This window comes from Prinia subflava, chromosome 2, assembly GCF_021018805.1.
Source record: "Prinia subflava isolate CZ2003 ecotype Zambia chromosome 2, Cam_Psub_1.2, whole genome shotgun sequence".
Classification (NCBI taxonomy): Eukaryota; Metazoa; Chordata; class Aves; order Passeriformes; family Cisticolidae; genus Prinia; species Prinia subflava.
Window position 1 is genome coordinate 84,814,239 of NC_086248.1, and position 25,470 is coordinate 84,839,708.

The window sequence follows — 25,470 nt, forward strand, 5'->3', positions numbered from 1 at the left end:
CGGCTGCGGCGGGCGAAGGGGCTGCGGCGGCGGCCGGCGCTTCCCTCCTCCGGGCTGGAGGAGCGCGGGTGGCGGGGGAGCCGCTGTCGGTGGCGGACCGGGACGCAGTTCCGGCGGGCGGCCGGAGGGGAGCGGAGCGCAGGGGTAGGCGGGGGCGGGCGAGCCGCGGGCCCGGGGAGCGGGGCAGCGCGGGCCCGGGGACGGAGAGGGGGCAAGGGCGGGCGAATCGAGTGCGGCCCTCGGAATAACTCCACGCCGCGGGTCCCGCTCAGCGAGGCCCAGGTGGGCCTTTGTTACACACAGAAACCATTTCCGTCTCACGAGTGCGTTTGTTTGTGCCCCCTCTCCCTCAGGAGAAGGCGCGGTGCGATCTGCATACCGCCAGAGTGGCGGCAGCCTCCTGCCGTCGGGGACACTGCGCTGCCCGGCTGAGCGACAGCCGGCTTGGCCGCCGTGACTTGGGGTGCTCGGAGCGTCATCCCAGCTCCGGTGGCTGTTGCTGCCCAAAGTGCTTTTCCCTGCAACAAGGGTCCTTTGTGCCCGCAGCACTCGTAGCCTTCTTCTGGGCTCTGAGCACGACAGGTGACCTGTGTAAAAATGCTGCGATACTGGGGCGAGATCCCGGTCTCCTCCAGCCAGGCCAACCGCAGCTCCTTTGACCTGCTGCAGCGTGAGTTTCGCACTGTGGAGGTGCAGGATCCTCCGCTGCACCAGCCGTCCGCCAACAAGCCCCGTCCCACCACCATGCTGGACATCCCCTCCGAGCCCTGCAGCCTCACCATCCACACCATCCAGCTCATCCAGCACAACCGGCGGCTGCGCAGCCTCATCGCCGCCGCCCAGGCCCAGAACCAGCAGCAAGCAGAGGGCATAAAACCCGAAGAGAACGAACCCCTGCCGTCCTGTCCGGCCTCCCCACCCCTCCCTGACGACCTGCTTCCTCTGGATAGCAAAATCCCCAAAATGCCATTTCAGCTGAGGCACAGTGACCCAGAGAGTGATTTCTACAGGTGTGTTGGTATTTCTTTAGGTTAGTTCTTGGCTGAAGGAAAGCTGAGAGTTTTAAAATGTATATGTAGTTATATTGATTCCCTTAGGCTGAAGGGTCAAGCAGTTGTATGTAAAGTATAAAACAGGCTTTAGACAGGAATTACTTGGACTTTTCCTGTGTGAATAACATGCACGTTGCTCTCCTTTGCTTCCTGTGTGTAAAATGTGGATGTGTGGTGCTGATTTCTGCCTTGTTAGTGCTACACTAAATGCATGTACATGGTTTTGTCAGTAGTATTTCGACAGGGTTAGTTACAGGATGTGAAGTCTCTTCTATTTAGATCACTTACAACTAAAGTTGTGTTACTGTAACTGAAAACCCAGAAAACAGGTGACTAGGTTTTGGCTGTTCAGCTGTAGCTTCTGAAAATTAATTTGATTGTGTATTAGTAAGATTGCGATGGCCAAGGACCTGTGGCACAGCGACTGTTGCATTCCACTCAGTTTGATGGGTCAGATTCCAGGCAGGGCTGGAAATGAGCACAAGTGAAGGGAGTTCTTGTCTCTGCTACTGGCTCCACCAGCTGGAGAAAGTGTAAAGGAAATTGGCACTGCTTCCACCTCTGCTGCCAGCCTTTGATTAAATAGTATTGCCACCGCTGCCTGTCTGTCCCTCTGACAGGCACTGATTTCACAAGGAGCTTTTGCATTTCTTGCAAGATCTCACAATACTTTGTAGGTTATGTGCATTTAAATGAAGGGATTAATCCTTGCTACGATGTGCAGTAATGGACACTTTGAGGGAGAGGATATTTTAGTTTTTAAAATGGGTAAATGTGCATCAACTGAATATAATTTATCCGTTAAATGCCGCAGAGATCTTTAATGGCCTGAGGTTGTATGAAACGCATTTTATTGAAAGATGTTGCATTTGGTAACAGAGTCTCTCTGAAGAGTAGAGTGATTCTTTAGTGCTGTTTCTGGAGGAACGCCGTCATCCTTCTCGGAAGATACAAAGTAATTAGCAGAGAGGGGTGAAGGGCACTACAGCTGTGTGAGAGTAGTCAGGGCCTGTGACTCCTGCACCGTGGCCCTGTGGTTTGTAGAACTGAGAAGTGTTCTGTTCTGTCCTCCTCAGTGCCTTCAGCTTGAAGTTCCGTTTTCTGTGGCTCTGGCCATGTTTTGAGGGCTGCTTTGTCTTTTTGTTGTTCATTCCGAGTTTCTGGGGTCCTGGTAAAGAAATGTTATTTAGTGGTCAGCCACGTGGGGGAGTGTAAGGACTACGTTGTGGAAACTGGAGACAGTTTTGAAATGAAATGTTTTGTGGCTGACAGAGTGGATTTATAATGAGCTGCAGTGTATTCTAGAATTTAATTGCGTGCTTGCTAACCCAAACACATTTATGCTTTTCCAGGGGGAAGGCTTTGAGTTTGTTGTTGCGTGTTTGTTCTTAGCTGTTTTGAGACACGTGAATTAAGAGTAGCAGCTGTTCTGTAGGTCCTGTTCTAGCAGCAAAAATGAAGTTCTATGATTTGCTGATGCTTCTGAGCATGTAAAATCAAATTAAAGGAAGAACATTCTTCCCCCAATAAAACATGGTAGTGCTTAAATCTATGCTGCCTTCTGAAGTACAGTTGTCAGAATTGCAGCATTTGGATAAATCCATATTTTAATTCTGGTTTTTTGCTCAGTAGCCTGGGTCTGAGAAGTAGTATATATGTACATTTAGATATGGAAAAAAAAGGAAGGTAAGGGTAGCCAGCCTGAATCAGATCACAGGTTTAGTTAATGTAGGCCTGTCCTCTTCTGTTTCCCTGTTACTCATTTTCGTTCTTTGACACACTGTCCCCATGTCTTTTAGTTTGTTATCCCCTGAATTGGTTTTGTTCTTCCTCTGCCCTGCCCCATACGTGTAACCCCTACCTCCTCGTATGATGAGGAAGAGGCAGAGCTTAATTTACAGCTATTTGTGAGTTGGTTTGGTTTTATCAATCCCCCAAAGTCTGTACTAACAATGGTTTTATAATCACTACACTTTTCCTCCCCTACAGTTTTCCAGACTGTTTATAAATATGTTAAAAAAACATGATAAAAAATATGTTGATTCTGGCACAGATTCCCCAGGGTAGACCTGGACTCCAGAGTGGAGATCTATGTTCTACTTGCTTGTTGATAGATTTGGAGGACTCTGGTAGCTTTGTGAAGCAGGTTTTACAGTTTAAAAAAAGCTCTCTGTGTTCTTTATAAGCATTACATATTTATTTGTGTGTCCTCTAGTTCTTTGAATTTCCCTGATGCTCCAAAATATATCCATGCTTCTCAGCCTGCAGTTTTCCACATCTCTTCTGAAGGTATTAAAGGAAAATGTTTTCACACTTTCTGTCTTCTGGTCTTTATGGGCCAAAGCAGTTTAAAGCAAGAGGTGACTCACCACAGCTATTCAGCTATTTCATCCTTGCATTTCCTCAGTATTCTTGGATGGAGTACCATCTGGTCCTGGTGATGTTACAGTTCTTGGGATGCACAATAAGGGATTAACATTTGCTTTCGCTTGGTAGAAATAAAAAAGAAGCTTAAAGTGTAATTGATGAAGAATGGGTAAGGAGCTGTAGACTTGAAACTACCATTGACAGGAGACTCTTACCATGTAACAACTGGTAGCTTTTCCATCTTCTCTGCTCAGCTTTCTCAGATTAGCATACATCCATCTTCAAAAGAAGCCTGATCTACTCCTGTGCCTCTTCTTGTGTGTGCATGCTTGGGTTCTTAACAGATCTCTCAGTTGTTTGGTCATTTGCATTCCTGGCCACATTGGGTTGCATTGAAAGGTAATCTGTAAACAAAATTGGGAGCTTGCAATGGGAAGACAGCTCTTGGCAGAAGGACTTGTAGTGAAGAAATGTCTGTTCAGAAGTAGAGGAGTTCATGTCAGTGGGATAGCAATTTTAATGTAGGGAAGGATTTGGAGCAGTGGTAAATAAAGTGGGCAGAGGACACTTCCCTTGATGATCTAAGTGCTTTGGCTTGGCCTGTTTCTAAGCTGACTGGTCTGGGTTATGTCACTGGGACCCAATTTATTTTTTCCATTATTGAGCAATTTCTTTTCATACCTGTGCAGCCTTCTGTAGACATAGCAGAGGTATTTAAAAAGAGGTGTTGTACCCAGGATGAGGTGTTAAAAGGCTCTTTCCTGAAAGAAAACAACTTTCTGGTTTGAGTTGGTGTGCTGTGTTCTTTGGTGCTCTCTCTGACTAGTGTATCTTGTCTCTGCAATGTTCTGCTCTATTTTACTGCTTTGGGAAAATGGCTCTAAAGCAGCCTTGTTGCAGCTCATTTGGTAGAAATTCAACTTCACAGCATAATGTTTCATCAAATTGTCCTGTTCGTAGGAAAAACAGTCCCTCCCTCCATCTGCTGCCGGCTTATGCTCACCTAGGAGGGAGCAGAGCACTTCAATCCATTCCTGCAGTTGACTGAACCTCAGCTGCTGATCCTTGTGCTGACTTAGCCTGTCCCCTGAAGATAGTTCCATGAGAAAGGAACCATGAGCTCCCCTTCCCTCTAAGAAAAACAGCCTTACAGGAGAGGAGCGTGGAGGAATGGGTTGTGTTGCCTTTGTGGGGTGGCTCATTGTCACTTAACTGACTGACACAGGAAGTGGGCCTTTTGTGAGGTCTGAAAACTGACTAAATCAGAAAATAAGTCTGGTTGGTGTAAATGGACACTGTTTTCATGTCTTCTGCATGTTTTTGGTAGTGGTGGGAGAAGGCTGGCCTTTGGGTCTAATGAATTTGTAGCTTGACAGGTATATTTCTGTCTGGAGCATCATCTAGTGTTGGTGACCCATATATAAAATATATAGCACTCTGTTAGGAATACAAAATTGAGGAGTGGCAAGTTGGCCAGGATTTGTGATAAATTTTGTACTATATATTCTGTAGAGGAGATTGCCTCCACGTCACAGGCCTAATTCCCTGTCCTGTTAATCTCTGGTGACAGAACTTCAGGGAGTAAAGCTCTCGTGTTTACTTGTGGATATATGACCGAGCCTTTCAGGAAAAGGACTGAGTGCTGCAGAGGGTGGCATTCTGCATAATGGTAACACCTGGATGGGGGCTTTGTTGTGCTGAGTAGCTAAATGAAATCTAGGACAGATGCTCTTTAGCTATGATCATCAGGGAGAAGAAGAAGTTTGCTTGTCCCTTTTGGGAAGGCTTGACATTAGATAACTGCTTTCAGCATAAATGTGTCTGTATGACTGGTTTTGTTCATGTGCATTCTTACCAGAGGGTACCTGGAAGTTAGAGGAGATGAAGAAAAATTACTTTCTTTGTTGGTTTCTATTAACATCTACAACAACATTTCAATCTTTGCTCTCTGTTCTGGCTTTTAATCATATTTCTCTGTTGTTTATTATGAGAAACAGGAAGACAAGAGAAGAAAACATAAGAAAACCAAAACCAAATTGACTGGCCTAACCAAGAGCAAGAGATTGAGATTTGGATTTGAGTACCTGAAATGTCTTTCCTCTCTGTCTTTAACTGATTAGATTTCAAGCTGATTATATGCCTTCCAGCATAGTGACCTAGCTGCTTTTTAATGCTCACAATTCGTTTCTTTTCCTCTAGAAGTTTAAAAGAGACACAATATTCTCTGCTGCTTCTGAGCAGTGATATGCCTTACTGAATGGTTGTTTCACTCAGTTTTGCATCTTGCTAAGTATCTTGCTTGGGATTGCCAAAATCTGTGTAATTTAAGTGTGTTCACACTGTTTTTAGTGAATGTCTCTGTATTAATAGTAGTGTGATATTCAGTTTTGATAGCATGAGATGACCTCCACTGCTGGCTGCTGGACAGCTAGGTATGTCCTTAATATGAAAAAAGAGATTCTTTTTTATAGACATGAACTTTAAGGATTGTTTTCTGGTTGATTTTCTTTGATGGTTGTTTATTTCTGTTGTAAACTCCTGGTCCTGGTGTTGTGTGAGACATATGGCTGTTTGTGAATTTCAGAGTTCTGCTGCCGAGGTGGAGGGGAGAGTGAGGGAAATGTAAAAATAGTATGGATGACACTTGGTTTATAGAGAAACTGATGATCTTTTAATTCATCTTGTCAGGGTGCTTGCTGTCCTCTTTGCAAAGTAGTTACATAACTGAGTGGAAATTGGGATGCTAGTCATTTTCCATCAATTAATAACTGGGATGAATCCATGACCTGAGATTCACAGACTGTTCTTAATATCTACTTAGAAATGTGATCATATGCCACTCTTAATATAGTGTGATTCCTCCTTTATTTGAATAATCAGAAAGTGTTGCGCTGGTGGTTTTAAAAATGAATAAATTTCATCCTCATAGCTCTAAGTTTCACCTTCCTGTTCACTCCTCTTCACTTTTTTTTACTGCTGTGTTTTCTGTGTGTCAGCTCTGAGGATCAGGGGAAGCTGAGGCTCTGTGGCCCAGCTTCTCAGTGAGAACTGAAGGCTACCTCATGAATTGCTGGAGAGACAGAGTAGTGAGAATTTTATCAAGCCATCAATACTGTCTGTGTGCTGTTAAATCAGGTCCTTCTACTGGAAAGAGTGTATGTGATATGCAGGTTATCTAGGGTTAACAGCCAGGAGAATCTCCAGGTGCGGTGTGCAAGATGTTGGGAGAAATTGATCAGAAACAAATGAAGAGTGAAATTGTTTGCTTAATTCTGCCCCTGGTGCTGAATGGAGTGTAAAAAGTGTATGAGTATCACACTTAGCAGTGATGGAATTTGATTTTTTGACATCAGCGTTTGACGTCCATGTTACTGATATGGGCAAATAGATTACATGCACTTAATTGTAAGTTGAGAAACCTGGTAGGTATATGTTTCCCTCCCAGAGGCTTTCCTTAACTCCTCTGGGGAATATCTATTTGTTAACTCATGTTGATGAGAAATTTGGTTGGCTGACTCTAAGTGAATGATGTTTGAAGTGCTCATGTCAGTTGTTCTCCATCTCCTCCATCCTGTGTAGTCATTCCTTCCAGATTAGCAACAGAGGAGGGAGGTCTTAAACCCAAGACCAGGGAATGGTGCTTTATGGCCAGACTTTTCCAGGCCTCCTCCCAGGGCCTGGCGTTCACACCTTAGTTTGCATATGGGGATAGTTCTTCCAGTGTCATGCTTAGTGACTGACTGCTGGAAATAAGGGCAGACAAACAGTCTTTTTGACTACAGTGTACCTCTATGAAATATATGTGTGTCCCATTTCTTGCCTTTTTATGAGTCTTTTGCTTTAGAAATTCCAATCTTGTCTATCCCAGAAGCCTTTGTATCTGACTATTAGGCCTGTGACATCAGAGATAATAAGGAAGAGCAATGTGATTAACTGAGAGGGGAAGTTATTTGCATTCATGTTGTTTAAAATGCCTTTGTTTGTGTCAAGGGCCCATTTAATTCACATCTCTGGGAGAAAAGCTCCTGGGTGGGAAGGGAGATGCATAAGGGCTCAGAAAATTTGCCTCCCACATTCATGAATCACCCAAAGAATCTTGTGGCATTAGAAGGGAAAATGAAATTTGGAAGTGCTGATTTGGAGGGAGGGGAAGAAGGAAAAGCAGATAAACACTTATTAGGTAGATATGTAACAGAGAAGCTGTGGAGAACCCAAAGCCCATGCTTTCCCTGTGTACATCGCCCTATCATTGACAGTATCCCTTCCACTGATACAGTCCTTCAGATTTTTGAAAGTGTGCTATTTGTGTCTTTCCTGTTTCCCAGAGGAAAAGGGGAGCCAGTGACAGAGCTGAGCTGGTCCTCCTGCCGGCAGCTGCTGTACCAGTCCATGGCCACCATCCTGGCGCACACGGGCTTCGAGTGCGCCAACGAGAGCGTGCTGGAGACGCTGACGGACATCGCGCACGAGTACTGCCTCAAGTTCACCAAGCTGCTGCGCTTCGCCGTGGACCGCGAGGCGCGCCTGGGCCACACGCCCTTCCCGGACGTCATGGAGCAGGTGTTCCACGAGGTGGGCATCGGCAGCGTGCTCTCGCTGCAGAAGTTCTGGCAGCACCGCATTAAGGACTATCACAGCTACATGCTTCAGGTGAGAGGGGCATCAGGGACCTGTGGCACCAGGAAATGGACCCCCAGTAGGATTGCTTGTTCCTGGGACGAGTCCTGACTCTTACTGAGGGGAAGTCTGGCTGGAAGACCTCCTGGATGTGGAGAGGAGTCATCAAGGGAAAGAGAACAGGAGCTTTTTGACTGGAAGACAGAGCCCCTTATTTGTCTTCCTAGTGAGACTAAGGATGCTCTACTGATGGCTTGCCTGAATTTAAGAGGTGTCCCCAGCTCTTGAATTACCCAGTCAAAATTATCCAGTAGAGGTGAAATCAGAACAGACTGATGAACTGAATTTTCTCCTTTAGTGGGATATTTGGCTGGTTAACATTTTGGAAAACGTGTAAGCAAACAAATTTCTAGGCTGTAGAGTGGTTTGTGTTCACTTAAACAAGGAGTGACTTCCTTAAGCTTTAGAAGTATAGGGTAGTATTTTGCTGATCTGAGTTGTCACACAGATGCTACCTTCTTCTTATATAAAAATAACAGCCTAAAGAGTTGCCTTTGTTAGAAACATTCCTGCTCAAAATACCAGTTCTGTTCACTTTTGTTCAAATGTTTTTGTTCAGATGTTGTGTCCTTTTGGAATCTGGGTTTTCTGCATCATTCTGCTGCTGCAGTTCACTCTCACCCTGCAAGTGATCGTTGTCTTAACAATCATTGTTCTTTATACAGGACTGAGGTCCACAGTAGCCCCTTTATTTGGAAGTATATCTAGAAGGGGGAAATAGGCTTTGCTATTCTTTTTCCTCCTTGCTTCTGCTGTTTAAAAATCTTGCAATTTTCCTGAGCACAGATCACCGACTGTTGGGTTTTAGTGGTAGAAACAAGTATTTGTTAGAAGCAGATGAAATCTGAAATGTTTAAATTTAATTGTTTACTGTTGTTAAGTTTCTGGAAGTACAGGGTAGTTCTAAATCTCATTCCTGTATTTGTTTCACTTCTCTAACTGGAGAAAACCTCTGTGTTTTTTGCTGTAAATCTGACAGAATATACTCAGGCTTTATCCAGTCGTCACTACAGGCTGTTGAAGGTCTGAGGGGTTTGGGTTTTAGTGCTCGGGTGAATTTGTTACTGGAGGATGGGAACAGTCATAGGTAAAACCAATGAGACACTACTTTTGTTTTATGCTCTGTTTAAGTTTCTGAGCCTCATCCTCTCTGTTTATAAAATGAAAGTGCTCGTATTTATCAGTCAGATGTTAGTGGATTAAACCTCTTATTAAAGTCCCTTGTTACAGCACAGAGGGTGCACTTAAAGGGGAAAAAAATCTCTTGTGTAGCTGCTAAGTTGTTTACTTGTTCATTCAGGTCAGATGTTAATAATGTTCAGGGAACAGAGTGCACTGCAATGTAATTGCCATCAGATCCTCTGAAGTCACTCTCACCTTTCTGGCCTCTTTTTCACCTGCTGATCTTTAACAGGTTAGCAAGCAGCTCTCTGAAGAATATGAGAAGATTGTCAACCCTGAAAAGGCAGCAGAAGACACAAAACCTGTGAAGATTAAGGAGGAACCTGTTAGTGATATTACTTTCCCCATAAGTGAAGAGCTGGAAGGAGATCTGGCTTCTGGTGACCAGTCTTTGCCTGTTGGAGTTCTTGGAGCTCAAAGTGAGCGCTTTTCTGCCAACTTGGAAGTAGAAGCTTCCCCACAGACTTCAGGTAGGGGTTTCTTGCTTCTCCTGAAAAGTTCCATGTTATCTTGTTTCCTCTGGTTAGGTTTGGATTTGCATCCAGAGATTCATATTCCTGCAAACTTGAAAGTCATGGTCCTTACATAGTTTAGGCACTGAATGAATTCTGGCAACACAAGTGGTACTTGGTGCTGTCCTCCATATTCAGAAGTTACCCTGGTAGTGACAGTCACTGTTTTATGAAAGCTTGTCAGTGACTTATGTGAAATGGGCTCCTGAGAATCCCTCCTAGCATCTCTACTCCAAAGCCTGCGGTACTTGGCTGAGGCCATGGAAAGTGAGATGGTGAATGGATTAGTGGGGTTATAGAGATTGCACTTGTTTCCTCAAAGTGCCATCCTATTGAAGCACACTGGTGGCAAGCACAGGAGAATCTGCTGTGGCTGTGCCTGCTCTGTACTACACAGAAGCTTCATTCTTTTCACTGTTCAGTGAAGCTGAATGCCTTGGAATGAAAAAGAAGCAATTTTGATTTTGCATAGAACCATCTGAACTCTGGAATTCCCTGAAATAATAACTGTTTCACTTAAAAATCTGGGTAAAAAACAATGAAGCTTGTCCTCCTATTAACCCTAAGCTAAGCAGCATATATAGTGAGGTTACAGTATACCTCCGAGTCCGGTAGTTTTTTTGCATTGTGGTGAATTCTAAAAAACATAAATCCATCTAATGTTTTTCTGAAAGCTCATACTGTTTTCCATATCACCTCTGAAATGTGAAGTATTTGCAATTTTGTGGGAGAAGGAACAGCAGATTCCTCTGGCCCATCCAGAGCTGCGAGTGATTCATCTGGAGGGCTTTGTATTAGCATCCACCACTTGAGACCCAGAGGTTAGCATGCTAGCTGTGTATTAAATGCCTCTCGCTTCTCTGATACAGAATTGATGTTTTCTAATTAAGAATACAAGTGCTTTGTTCCTCCCTGAAAATCCCTCTTCACTTCACAAGAGCCTTTGGAAATCTCATCTGTGAGAAGTTGCAGTCTAGACCTGGGCAGGCTGGAGAGCTGTAATATCCTGAGGAGCAAGTAAAAGCTGCTGCAATTAGAACACGGCCATCTCGAAACGCAGGTGTGAGGCCTGCAGGGAGGGCAGCGAGGCTTCAGTGTCCGAGGGCAGAACTCTCATTACAGCCTTCCATGTTCTTCCTGTGTTTTTGTGGATGTCTGACATTGCACTTGTGAGCAGGCTGCTTACATTCATTGCAGCTGGAGAAATGGAGGCAAAATTGTTCCTGGTTCCTCTGCCTCTCAGGATAACATGAAGATTAGCTTATTTGTGAAGTACTTTGAAGTCAAAGTGCTTTGAAGATGAAACATCCTGTGTTGATGCTTAAGTACTTTTAGTCATTAGTGACACTCTTAGTGACAGGTGACAGAGCTGAAAGGAATAAGGCTGAGCGATGAAGAGCAATTGATGAAGGAAAGACACAGTTTAGTTTAGTGAGCACCTTTGATTATTATGGAGACTGGAGCTGTGACTCTGGAACCGATAGCATTTTAATGATGTGTCTGTTGGTGGTGACAGGGATGCATTTACTTATGATTAACATAGGAAGGACTTGCATTAAGGCAACTGAGCTAATGTAGGCTGTGTTACCAAAAAGGTCTCATAAACCTTGGTTTTGGCTAGGCTGATCTGGAAAAGATTCTTGACTTTGTCATAAAGGAGAATTCTTGGCACAGACACGTGTTGGAACATTAGCTCTCTTTGTAATTTCTATTAATAATGGCCTATTGTTACCAGTATATTGATAACAGGGGATGGTCATAGGTTTGGCTCAGTACAAGAGCTTTGGTTGTGCTTTCAAACTGTAGCCATGCTCTTTGAGACACAAAGTTTGGAAAACTTACTAAAAATGGTTTCCTATTTTTATTTTTTTTTAAATTTTCCACATGAACTTAAACCCCACACAAGAGAGAAAAGATTTCACAATTTATTCAGTTTTGGTCTGTTTATGCCCATCTCAGCAAGGAGACCAATTAGTATATTTTTAATAGGATTTTTGTCTCACTTTAAACTTAAACAGAAATAATACAATCTGTAATTACTTCTCTTGGGGAGAAAACATTTGCTGTTTTCAAGGAATATGGTTTGGTAATCTTGTACAGAAAATCCTCAGTCATTGCTCAGATTGCACACTAGTCCAGATATGTTTTATGAAAAAGTGAGGTGGGGGAGCTATTTCTCAGCAGGGCATCTGTGAGGTTGAGCCAAAAGGACTTCTTTTTGTTCTGCTGAAGGATGGGATGAGACCTGTGGGTGTTGAGTAGGAGGAGGCAGGAAGGCAGGTGGCTGACTGCAGCTTTGATGTCCCTGCATTTCAGTGCTGAAAGTGCTATTTGGGACTGTTCATCTATCTGCTCCTCTGCCTGCTCACTTCACCTCCCCAGCAGAAGCCCAGGATGTCTGGTGGTTGCAAGGACCTCATAATGACTTCTGGACTGCCTCAAAGTCCTGCTTCTGCAGGGTCTAGTCCATGTGCTGTTGGTGTACTTGATGCTGCTAGGACACTCCTTCTGGAGACTGAAGTTGTTTATCATGGACAAAATAACATAGAGGCTAACAGTGAAAGGGTACCATCATATTTTTGGAGTGGCAATTGCTGGGCAATGAAATATAAGTCAACAGATATTTTTTATTGATCACAGTGTTTTGTTTGTTTCCTCCAGCATAGTTAACCTGTGGCTTTGCTTTTGCTCCCTCTTTACCTTTGCTGCTGTCCCTTGTATCTGCATGGTGTTTGTGATTTTCCTTTTTACTCAGTTACTAGTGTGTGCTTTTTCCTTCTCCAGGGGCTGAGGTGAATGCTTCCCCACTGTGGAACTTGGCCCAGGTGAAAATGGAGCCCCAGGAAAGCGAGGAGGCTAATGTCCATGGCCACGGGGTGCTAGGCAGCGACGTCTTTGAGGAACCAATGTCAGGCATGAGTGAAGCTGGGATGCCACAAAGCCCCAACGGCTCTGAGAGCAGCTACGGTTCTCATTCTGCTGACAGCCTGATGGGATCCTCACCTGTCTTCAACCAGCGCTGCAAGAAAAAGATGAAGAAGATGTGAAAAGGAACAGTCTTTTGATTTAGTCCTGGTAGTGTGCAACAGACACTTGAAAGGAGCTAGTAGAGTACTGTGATTATTCCAATACGGGGCTGGTCCCAGTGTGTGAAGGACCTGCATAAAATTACTCTGAGAGGTTTGATGTGTAGCTCCCCTCTTTGCTGGCTTCTGTACTCCATCCTGATTCCTGAGACTGAAGATCACCCTTTACATCTGATGGTGGCATAGCTTGCTTTGGCAGATTAATGAGGAAGATGCCTGTGAAAAGTAGTTGCGAGGAGATTTTCTAAGTTACAGAACCATTGAATAGTTTGGTTTGAAATGACCTTGTGGCATTTCTACTCCAGCCTCCTGCTCAGATCTCAGCCATTTAGAGCACTTTGCTAAGGGCTTTGTCCGTTTTTAGTTTTGAGTATCTACAATGGTGATGCCAAATCTCTCTGGGCAACATTTTCCTGTATTTGTCAACTCTCACAGTAAGAAAAACAATATATTTGCATCTAGCTGGAATTGCCCATGTTCCAGCTTGTGTTCACTGCCTCTTGTTCTCTCATTGTTCATCTCTGAGAAGAGTCTGACTGCCTTCTCTAGCCCAGTTATTAAGGGATTATATACAATGAGATCTCTTTTTAGCCTTTTCTCTTCTTAAGTGTGGAGAAACCCTGTTACCTAAGCTCTCCTTACTCATCCTGTGCTCCAGCCCCCAAACCAGCTCTGTGACCTTCCACTGTGATTGCTGCAGTGCCCTTGTAAGGGGGAGCACAGAAATGGATGCCATCCTTGGAACACTATCTCATGATTGCTGAATAAAGAGGAATAATGATTTCCCTCAGTGTGCTGGCTGCCTGCTCGCTGGCTGTTGTGGGCAGCAAGAGAGTCCCAAGTCAGGGTATTTTAGCTGGAGAGACGTGGCTGATGATGATGATGATGAGGAGGAGGAGGTGGCAAAGATGCTGCAGCGTGGTCTCACAGTGCCATTAGTCAGCTCCCTCAGTGCCTTCACGTTCAGCCTGTTGGTTTCAATAGGCCCAAGTTCTCACTAACTCAGTCTTCCTCTGCTGCAGACAATGCTTTATTCCTGCATGCTGCTAGAAGGCTTGAAAAGCAGAACTTATCAGTGGAAACAGGTGAAAAAGGTGTTGTGTACATGAGCCTGAAAGTACAAAAAGCATCCTTTGTTACCATATTGCTTGCATTGTTGAACAGTAAAGCATATTTTCTTTACCCTTCCTTTTGCTTCCAGTGTACTTACCAGTTTCAACTCCAGCTGAGCTTTGGCTTTCCTAATTATTTCTGCCTACTTGGACTGTGTTTTTATATCTCTGCTGGCCAGCCCATCCTCACTTCCACTTCTGTGTACCTTTCTGTTTGTGTTTGAGATCAGTCAGGAGTTCCTCAGTCATCTGTGCTGGCCTTCTGTCATGCCTGCTGTAATTTCTGCTTGTCAGAAAGGACTGATTTTTTACTTTGAGAAGGCTGTCTTTGAAGATAAAGCAGCACACTTTGGTTCTTTTGGGCAGCCAGGACAGAATTTCCCTTGTGAATTCTGCTGAGACATTCCTTGAGTAAACCAAAATATGCTGACCTAAAGGTACAGGACTCTGTCTTGTACACGTTTCTCAGGACTTTAAATGCCACAATTCTATGTCTTCTGCAGTCATGTTCTCCACCAATTCTTCCCTGTTAGAAACAAGACCAGCAGAGCTTACTCCCTAGTTGATTACTTGATCGTCTGTTCAGGGAGGTTGATGTGGTTTTCTGGAGAGAATGAAACAGCTTTTACTAATGGTGTGAGCCTGTACTGGCAATGCAAACTTTTCCTTTGCTGTCAATGGACTGAGTGCACTTCAGGCTGGCTGAGCTTTCATATTCAAGGTTGTTATCTTGACAACTTAGTCTGAAACAGAATCTATTTTGCTGCTTGCTTTTATGGCTCAGCTGACTGATGGTATTTTTTTTGTTCTGCACAATCCTCAGTTGATCAACTCGGTCTTTAACTTGATTCAGTGTGTCTCCCTCTCAAAAGAGCTAGAATGAACATGAATCAAGAATGAACAGCCACTTAAACTGGCTTTATACCTGTAACCCCTTGGGATGGTTGAGGGAAATTTACCAAACCTACCATTTATCTTTACAATTGCAGGTTTATCTTTTGAAAGAGTGAGCTTCAGGCATAGTATTTTTGTTTCTGTATAGCATGCCTGTCCTTAATTCTTTTTTTCTAACTGTATTTCTCTTCCACTTTATAGAAGTGGAATCCAAACATAAAATTCCTCAATGTCTAATAAGAATGCGTGACCATAGGCTTTTATGGACAAAGGAGTTAAAATTGTCCATCACAATTTTAAAGGTCTCTCCTGGGGGTAAATTCTCACTATTTTAAGCCTAGTTAGTAGTAGAAGAGCATACCAGGAAATCTTTATTTTGATTCCCCCTGAGTCACCATTAGCCAAGCTGCAATGTCCCTGTTTTCTCAACTGTAAAAAAGAATAGTAATATTTGCCTTTCAGAAGTGTGTTTGAGATTTAGTTACTCTGCAAGAAAAGGGTGCGGTAATCATTCAGAGAGTTTTGTGAGAGCTGCAAGCTTTTATTCCACTTCAGCTGGACTGTTGCTGGCTGGAAAATGCTTGGATGGTCAGTGAAATCTCCTATATGACACATACTTTAAGTGACACTGCTGATCACAAAGAAGTGCAGCACAACTCTGCTGTTCAACTGCCCAGGTGCAAGGAAGGCATTTGGGGTGGTACCTCCTCAGCTTTAGGTGTCTGCATCTAAACTTGTTCCTTTGGGCCACACTTGCAGCTGAAGAGGAGTAATCATTCTTAGGTCACTGTCCTTTTGACCTTGAGGTAGAAGTATAAAGCAGGTTGAATGAATGGCATTTTTAGAAATGTCTGTTTTTCCTTTGTGTGCCCGTAAAGGGAGTTCAACTTGACTACCTCGCTGAAGACACCCATGCTGTCAGTGTTAGGAGTTCACTGACGTGACTTAAGCCTTTCCTGGATGGGAATCAGAGACTTCCTCCTGCTGGGCCAGTGCTTTTTCTTCTCTGCACATTTACTAGAGCTTGCTGTTCAAATGGTAGTACAGGGCTAAGAACAGGCTGCCCATCTCAGCTGAACCAGCAGATCCAGCATTCCAGATGTGCCAGGATAGGGCCTTGAGCCTCAGCCTGATTTGCCCCTTGTGTCTGACACTGTGTGACAACACCTGCCATTGGGCCTTTCTCTGTAGGTGCTTTGCAAACTGGTTCTTGTACTAATGTTCTTGCAGCCAGGGCACTTATGCAAAGTCCATTGCACTATTTTCGAGAGCCAAATGACAGAGTGACTGCTGCCAGCATCGCTTGCTCATTTGCAAGATTTCAAGTGGGCTAAAAATGAAAACCTAGTGTTCTCCAGGGCTTTGGTTAAACCTCCTAAGTGTTAATCTTAAGTGCTTGCTCTGTATTGTTCATGTGCAGATGTTCTGTCTTAACTTTTGCGATTTTTTTTAAAATTTCACATCCCTTTTCCAAACCCATTTCAGTCTGTAACACACTCTGCAACAAGCCAAGCCTGAGTGCTTCAAGTGTATTTAAATACAGTACATATTCACTGTCTATTGAGTCAGCTGTGTTGTTGCAGTGTAAGGGAGAAGTGCTGTTTATGCAGAGGTGAGAAACCCATCAGCATCACTTATACCCTTAAAAATGAGGGCAGAGTAATAGCTGTACCTCCTGTCCCCCCACTGTGCTAAGGGTTGCAGCTGACTTTTGTGTGCTTGACGTTTCCTTTTATGCATGTGGAAGCTTTACCTTCTGGGTGAGCCCTTCGCCTCAGAACATTTTTGGTTCTTAGATTTACAGTGGTGTTCATCATGCATGAAATAGTGAAATTGAAAAACTAGCCCACAAAGTCAGACACAGACAATATGTTCTTTTGATGAATCAAATAAGATTTTGCTAGGTGTTAATGCAGCCTTGGGGAACTAGTGAGGTGTGTTCATTGACCATGTAATCCCCAAATTTTAAACCAGAGTGAGAGTATGCAGTGGGTTGGAATGAAGCTCTGCTCTTGCAGTGGCTGTTTCTTGCTGATGGCTGGTGAAGCACTCTGCTGACCCACCTGCTTCAACAGTCTGCAGTTTTTGCAGTTCTTTCATCTTCGTCCTCTCTCTTTCCAAAAGTGGGGGGCTGAAAAATGGGAGTAGAGTATTGACCATGTCCGTATCCAGTAGCATTGATATCTTACGGTGATTTATTTTGCCATGATTGAAATTGGTAGGAACTTTGATATCAATTTGGAGAGCAAGATCTGTAAATTACTTGGCTTTTGAAGTGTTTTGCATAGGAATCACACAGGATTGTAGTTGAGAGAGTGCCATGTATCCTATTCCTTTTCCCCTCTGGCAATTCCTTCTTATTCCTTTTGAAGAGTTTTGCCTGGTATCCAGTGAAGTTCACTGTATAAATGGCAGTGTAACAATTTACGTGTACAGCTTTATGTCAGACTGTGCTACCTAGTGATTTAATTCCAAGGCCATCCATGCTAATTTGAATATGCATAACGCTGTGCAGAAAAAGAGATGTTTCCTGCATAGAAATGTACAATTTAAAAAGAAAACAGGAAAATAAGATTAGATAGGGTAGGTGAGGCCAATCTGATTATGTGCTCAGTTCTGAGACTAATGCCCATGTTATGTGTGAAGGATGTTTTACTTAAAATGTTTTTGTACATGCATGTGAAAGAAATATGTAACTTTGCTTTGTGTTTATATGGAACAAAATTACTTGGAAATCTTTCAGGGTTGGGTTTTTTTTTCGTTGCTCTCCTGGAGAGAGTTGCTTTGTAATTTCTAAGAAAATAAAATAAATAAAAACTGTTCAGAAATAAAAATTCTAAAGGTGTTAGTTTTATGTTTTGGTTTGTTTTGGAGAATGATGCTGTGAACACAAAAGTCAGTCTCAGGGTTCTCTTTATCCTTATGTGGAATCGGGGGGAGACCTTTTGCAGGCCTAAATAAGGTACTGGGATGATAGATCAGTGTTAATGTCACAGCCAGGAAGGCAAGAAATGTTATTCAAGGATATGGCCAGGGAAAATGGAAGTCTTATCTTGCACAGGTGCCAGTGCTAGTGAGCCCCTGAAGTGGTATTAGAACCACAGTGCTACTATTGGTATTCATCCAGCATAAGCAAAGTGCTGTTTCTGGGGCAACTACTTATGTATACTTCTACTACTTATATTAACAGACTACCTAGAAGCTCTGCTCCAAGCCGTGTGCTTTGCTCTTTTATGTGCTGGTCTAGTTATTTTACATTCTGCTTTTTTTCTTTTTTTTTTTTTTTTTTTTTTTTTTTTTGTCCTGGGGAACTGCTTTAGACCGCAGTGAATGAAGCACAGTGTGCCTTCCCCTCTGCTCTGTGGGGAAAGGAGGGTTGGGCTGCGGGAGGTTTGATGCTTGCTAGCACTGCTAAGCAATTGCAGGTAGCACATCCTGAACTAGGATATTGGCCTGTGCCGCTTGCCGGGAGAGAGGGAATAGTGCTTGCTCCCCATCACGCTTGTGCTTGAGCGGAGTCCGCCCGAGCCGCTGGTTCCTCCAAACATCTTCGGCTGAATTGGTTTCCCGGTCCTCAGTCCGGGGCTGTCCTCTCCCCTTCCCTGCCAGGACCTGGAGGCAGAGGACCATTGCCCCCCCGCCAGGTTAAATCAGCCTGGCCCTCGGAGCGCTGTGCTGCGGCAGCCCCGGAGCTGCGGCAGCCCCGGAGCTGCGGCGGCCGGAGCCCGCGGGGCCGGGGCCGCCCGGGGCGGCTGCGGGCGCGGCGCTGGCCGCGGGGTGGTGCTGGCCGCTCGCCGCTGCGGGGGCTGCGGGCACAGCAGCTGCGCTCCCCGAAAACCCCGACCTCCAAACCCTGGCATTTTCGCTGCGTCTTTTATACTGGAGATTAGAATCGCCTCTTTGTTGCTACGGAAACGCTGCGTGAGAGAAGTCGACCCGATAATGAGTTCGGATGAAAAGTCCTTACGGGTGCTCCGCACCCGGCACCCTTACAGTGGGGAGAATGGGGCTGCGGCATCTGTGGCAGAGGCGTCGCTGCTTTTGCAGAGATCCTCAGGGGTTTGCAGAGATCCTCAGGGGTTTGCAGAGCTTGTCAGTCTTTCCCTTCGAGCTTATCAGGCCAGAAACAGCCCCTGCTCCTGGACCAGTCCTTTACCTTCGGAATCGGCTCAAGAGCTGTGGCAGTATCACTTCTGCACCTGGACTGCAGGTTCTGACCGGTTCTGACTGGTTCAAACCGGTTCTGACCGGTTAAATCTGGTTTTGACCAGTTCCGACCGGCTCAAACCAGTTCAAACCGGTTCCGACCGGTTCCAAACGGTTCGGACCGGTCCAAACTGGCTTGAACCGGTTTCGACCAGTTCGAACCAGTTCCGACCAGTTCCAACTGGCACCGACCAGTTCTGACCGGTTCAAACCGGTTCAGACCGGTTCTGACCAGTTCAGACCGGTTAACACCAGTTCAGACCAGTTCCGACCGGTTCAAATTGGTTCAAACCAGTTCAGAAAGGTCATGAGCAGTTCAAACCACTTCCGACCTGTTCTGACCGGTTCAAACTGGTTCACACCGGTTCTGACCGGTTCCGACGGGTTCTGACCGGATCAAACCGGTTCCGACCGGGTCCGACCGGTTTCGACCGGATCAAACCGGTTCCGACCGGCTCCGACCGGCTCCGACCGGATCAAACAGGATTAAACCAGTTCCGACTGGATCAAACTGGATTAAACTGGTTCCGACCGGTTCAGACCGGTTCCAACCAGTTCAAACCGGTTCCGACCGGTTCAAACCAGATCAAACCGGTTCCAACCAGTTCAAACCTGTTCCGACTGGATCAAACAGGTTCAGACCTGTTCCGACCGGTTCCGACCGGCTCTGACCGGTTCCGACCGGCTCAAACTGGATTAAACCAGTTCCGACCAGATCAAACTGGATTAAACTGGTTCTGACCGGTTCAGACCGGTTCCAACCAGTTCAAACCGGTTCCGACCGGATCAAACTGGTTCAAATTGGTTCCGACTGGATCAAACCAATTCAGACCGGTTCCAACCGGTTCCGACTGGATTAAACCGGTTCAAACCGGGTCGGACCGGTTCAAACCGAATCCGACCGGTTCCAACCGGATCAAACCGGATTAAACCGGTCCAGACCGGTTCCGACCGGATTAAACCAGTTCAGATTGGCTCCGACAGGTTCTGACCGGTTCCGACCGGTTCAAACCAGTTCCGACCGGATCAAACCGGTTGCGATCGGTTCAAACCGGTTCCAACCAGTTCAAACCAGTTCAAACCGGTTCTGACCGGATCAAACCGGATTAGACCAGCTCCGACTGGTTCAAACCAGTTCCGACCGGATCAAATCGGTTCCGACCGGCTTCGACCGGTTCCAACCAGTTCAAACCAGTTCCGACCGGATTAAACCGGTTCAGACCGGTTCAGACCGGATTAAACCGGTTCCGACCAGTTCAAACCGGTTCAGACCGGTTCCAACTAGTTCAAACTGGTTCAGACGGGATTAAAACCGGTTCAGATGGGATTAAAACCGGTTCAGACCGGTTCCAACCGGTTACGACTGGTTCCAACCGGTTCTGACTGGTTCAAACAGGTTCCAACCAGTTCAAACCGGTTCCAACCGGTTCCAGCTGGTTCAAACTGGTTCCGACCGGATCAAACTGGATTAAACCGGTTCAAACTGGTTCCGACCGGTTCGAACCGGTTTCGACTGGTTCCGACCGGATCAAACTGGCTCAGACCGGTTCAGACCGGTTCAAACCAGTTCAAACCGATTCCGACCGGATCAAACCAATTCCGACCGGTTCCGACTGGATGAAACCGGATTAATCCGGTTCAGACCGGATTAAACCGGTTCCAACCGGTTCAAACCAGTTCCGACTGGTTCGAACCGGTTCCGACGGGTTCTGACCGGTTCAGACCGGTTCCGACCAGATGAAACTGGATTAAACCAGTTCCAACCAGTTCAAACTGGATTAAACCGGTTCAAACCGGTTCAAACCGGTTCTGACCGGTTCAAACCGGTTTCGACCAGTTCCAACCAGATCAAACTGGTTCTGACTGGTTTAGACCTGTTCAGACCGGTTGCGACCGGTTCCTACCATCTCCAGCCGGTTCCGACCGGATTAAACCGGTTCAGACTGGTTCAGACCGGATTAAACCGGTTCAAACCGGTTCAGACCGGTTCCAACCAGTTCAAACTGGTTCAGACCGGATTAAACCGGTTCCGACCGGTTCCGACCGGTTCAAACCGGTTCCAATTAGTTCAAATCAGTTCCGACCGGTTCCATCTGGTTCAAACCGGTTCCGACCGGTTCCGACCAGTTCAAACCGGATCAAACCGGTTCTGACCGGTTCCAACCGGTTACAACCGGTTCTGACCGGTTCCAACCGGTTCCAACCGGTTCCGACCGGATCAAACTGGATTTAACCGGTTCAAACTGGTTCCAACCGGATCAAACCGGTTCAGACCGGTTCCGACTGGTTCTGACCGGTTCCGACCAGCTCAAACCGGTTCCGACCGGTTCCAACCGGTTCTGACCAGTTCCAACCAGTTTCGACTGGTTCCAACCAGTTTTGACTGGTTCAGACCAGTTCCATCCGGTTCAAATCAGTTTTGACTGGTTCCAGCCGGTTCCAGCCGATTCCAACCGGTTCAAACCAGTTCAAACCAGTTTTGTCTGGTTCCAACCGGTTCAAACCAGTTTTGACTGGTTCCAACCGGCTCCAACCGGTTCTGACCAGTTCTGACCAATTCCAAACGATTCAAACCAGTTTCAACTAGTTCTGACCGGTTCCAACCGGCTTAGACCGGTTCCAACCTTCCCCTTCCCCTTCCCCTTCCCCATTTTCCTTCTCCTTCTCCTTCTCCTTCTCCTTCTCCTTCTCCTTCTCCTTCTCCTTCTCCTTCTCCTTCTCCTTCTCCTTCTCCTTCTCCTTCTCCTTCTCCTTCTCCTTCTCCTTCTCCTTCTCCTTCTCCTTCTCCTTCTCCTTCTCCTTCTCCTTCTCCTTCTCCTTCTCCTTCTCCTTCTCCTTTTCCTTCTCCTTCTCCTTTCCCCCTTTTCATTACATTTTCCAGTCATGGAGCAGCCACAGTGTTGGTTTTGGTGTTGCTGATTTTGCTGGAGGAGCTTCAGTGTGCTTGGTGAATGTGACACTGGTACTGCTGCAGCAGCTCCTTTGAAGACAGTGGTGCTGACTGAATGTCTGCAATGCCCAGTGGTGAACAGACTTATATAAATGGAACCAGACCAGTTTGACACTCTCCATCTTCTCCTTTTGACAGGCTCTTGACTTGTAATATCAGAATTTTGCTACTATTGGAGTGGATACAAACTCTTCTATTGTATGGCAGTCCTGGATTTCTCTAGTGAAGAAAGGAAACAAGGAAGCCAATTGCTGGTAACTCTAAATGCCTAAAGAAAATGACACAAACCAATTCTAATCTGAGAAGCTGTAATATATAAAAAGCATCCGAGTCTGCCTCTTATGGTCTAAAGAAACAAAACCACACCTCCACTTCCCAGCTTCTTTGATGGTTGCATTGAAAGCAAATTAGTTGCATTTATATTGTGATATCTGAATTAAATTTGTCTGATATGGCTGAGATGTCACAGCCCTATTAACTACAGATGCACTATAATACAGTGTCTTTTTAAACAGGCAGGTAGGATAAAATAAAATACGATTCTTTGTCTACTGAATGGATTTTTTCTGTGGGAAACAGTGAGCAAACCAGCTACATCTCAGTATAACCAAATCTTTCACAATGACTTCAAAGGAAACAGAGAAATTTAATAACTGAAGAGACACCATCCTACACGTATTCATCTCCTCTAGCCCAAAGCTCAGAGACCTTCCTACACTCATTCTTAGTCTTTAAAAAAACCAGCATTTCACAAAAAGATCAGCAGAGCTCTACAGCTATCAGCAGTGATTTCTGCTGTTATTTGTGTTCTGTCATTCTGTTTGCATGCTCAGTTTTGATAAATTATGTTTTTGGGTTGGATGCAAAATGTATTTCCGTAATGAACGAATGTAGTTCTCTCTGTGGAGCATTGACTAGGACACCCTCTAAGATCCCTATCTTGTAACTTGTTTAATGACACAGAATCATCCTAGAAAATGTATATACTGATGTCTGGGTCCTGAAGCAAGTGTGAATGAAAGATATCTGATCTTGAAATTGTGAGCTAGAAAGGAGATTGTGGGCCAGCTTGTGGGCTGCCCACAGACCCTTATGCAGAGACACTGCTTTTTCTGTTTTATAAATTCTTCATGAGCCTGACGTCTTCCACAGTTGTAAGCTCAGGTTCAGAAACTACAGACGCAGACGTCAGTGCTGTTTGTGGGAGTTTCTAGGTTGTTTTAATGAGGCATAGAGGTAATTTTGCAGAGTCATGCTGCAAGTAGATGTACCTGTGAGTGCCAGTGTGGGACTGTGAAAGAACTGGTTTCTTCTTGGGGTGGCAGATAGAAGAGAAAGTGACAGTCTGTGCAGAAAATCTGTGTGCAGCCTCCTCATGGGGAGAAAACACGAGCTCTTGGAGCATCTACTGAAAATTCATAGAACGTTGAAGGATTTAAAAGTGAAAGGAAAGGCAGAAAAGAGAGAAAGATGAAACAAATTGTTCCAGGAACTGCAAAAGTTAAAAACTGCAAGTCTTGATTCCTCCCTCTCCTTCTGCCTGGAATCGCTCAGCATCCTTGAGATGTCAGTGATTCAGGTTGACACAGGTAAAGCTGAAGAGATAGAGGGCAATATATGTAGGCATGTATTTAGGATTTACTGAATTAGCTGCTATTTGTATATGCATTAATCAAGACAGAGATATACAGAGCAGTTATATATGCATCTTTGCTGTTGCCATCATACCATTTACAGTTCCCAAGGATTATGAGTAGTTCCTGTGCCACGTCTGTCATCATCTTGTGGGATGTGTGACCAGAGGAGTTCGGGGTGCTTGAGATAACCACAGAGTGCTCCCAGTTTTTCATCTAGCAATTCAGATAAGCAGTCTGTGATTTTAAGTGTATGAAGAACAGAGTGTGGATATGCTTTGAATTATACTTATACCTCAATGCTTTGGTGAATAAGGACAGTATGGCAGAGTAATGAGCAAAATTAAAAAAAAAAAAATCAAACCAAAACTGCTCATCAGGCTATATTTAGGTCAGGATCTGTAGTTCATTTCTCTGGACACCTGATGCCTCTAGCTAACTGGCATGACTGGACTGCTCCAGGAATATTTTGTTCCGCTGATCTGACAACACCCATCGTTTTCTTATACACAAATGTCCATATCACTAAATCACCTCTGCCATTGTTAGTGCTAATTGGCTCCCTGGCTGTACCCTCAGAGGAGCTTGATAAGCCTGAATGGAAGCTAAAGGCCTGTTTCCCCACAGGATGCTACTGGGACAACCTGTGAATATATAACAACCTCTGCTTTCACGTTGTGCTCCCTGGTCTCACTACAGAGAGGCTTTCAAAAGCCAGGGCTATCACTCTCACCATTTTCTGTCAGGACTGAGTGTGCCCACACAGAAGTTAAAGCACACTAGCCACTGGTAAACGTTTGCTTTCCATCACATTTTTCTGCTAGTGGATGCCTGTGTGTGTGCAGCCGAGTGCGCTGGGCAGGCTCCAGCTCCTGGTAAACAAGAGAGACAAAACTGGGACGTGAGCAGAGTGGGAATGCAGATGGGTGTTGGCATGAGGTCAGATGCTTTTACAAAATACCACCCTTCATTTAAGCTGTGTCATGCTTTCTGATGTGTTGTATCTTATGATGGATTTGACAAAGCTAACAATTTTTTGGCAGGCTGAGCAAAGCTTATGCAACAGTAGATCTTTTAACTAAAATTTTGCTTTCAGAGCCCATCTGAGAAAGCCTGAATTGTCCTGGAAATTCTGCTCTACATGCAGGTGTTCAGTGTGTAATCTTGAACAGATTGTAAGTTTTGAACGAATTCTTTGAGGACTAGAAATGTATATATGAGTATAAATGTATTCTTTGTCTTGCAAAAAAAATTCTTTAGCCTTTTCCAAAAGGAGGGATGAGCTTCTCCTAATAATGAGAACAAGAAAAGGAGAGTGGCAGAGCTGACATCTGTAGCTCCTGTATCTGTATTGGGTTCCATTTTTTATTTTACATAACCAGAAGATCTTCTTTTGAGAAAAGAAAAATGGAGCGGGCTGCAGAGAACGGAAAAATCGTGTTTTCGTTCCAAGGAAAATGAAGGTGGAAAACCAAAATTCTGCCAACAGAAAAACAGAGTTCTTTGTCCTCTGTCACTTTCATTGCCACCCCACCTACTATGGTGGAATCCCTAAACGAAGTAGAGGTAACCAGAAGGTACAAAAGTATTTTCGTATGTTTTCAAAGCATGTTGTCAGTCAAAGCTATTTATATTCTCTTTTTATCTTGTCAGTTGTAAGCCTTGAGGGTTTTCTTGTCCCTTTGCTTTCAATGTGTGTGAGTGAATTGTGGCATCTTCTCTGCTCCCCTCCATCTTCTTTAAGGTCTCTGCTTGGTTTCCCAGTGAGATGCACACAGATTTTCTATTTGGCAAAATG

At 44.9% G+C, this 25,470-nt stretch overlaps 1 protein-coding gene across 1 annotated transcript; it reads left to right on the forward strand.

The window, feature by feature from the left end:
* The first annotated feature begins 11 nt into the window (after positions 1-11).
* Positions 12-17,716, forward strand: SUPT7L (SPT7 like, STAGA complex subunit gamma). Its single transcript, XM_063390847.1, has 5 exons — positions 12-144; positions 354-1,010; positions 7,745-8,069; positions 9,511-9,748; positions 12,575-17,716. The coding sequence occupies exons 2-5, from the start codon at positions 598-600 to the stop codon at positions 12,835-12,837; spliced, it is 1,239 nt and encodes a 412-aa protein (XP_063246917.1). The 5' UTR covers positions 12-144; positions 354-597; the 3' UTR covers positions 12,838-17,716.
* Positions 17,717-25,470: the final 7,754 nt, after the last annotated feature.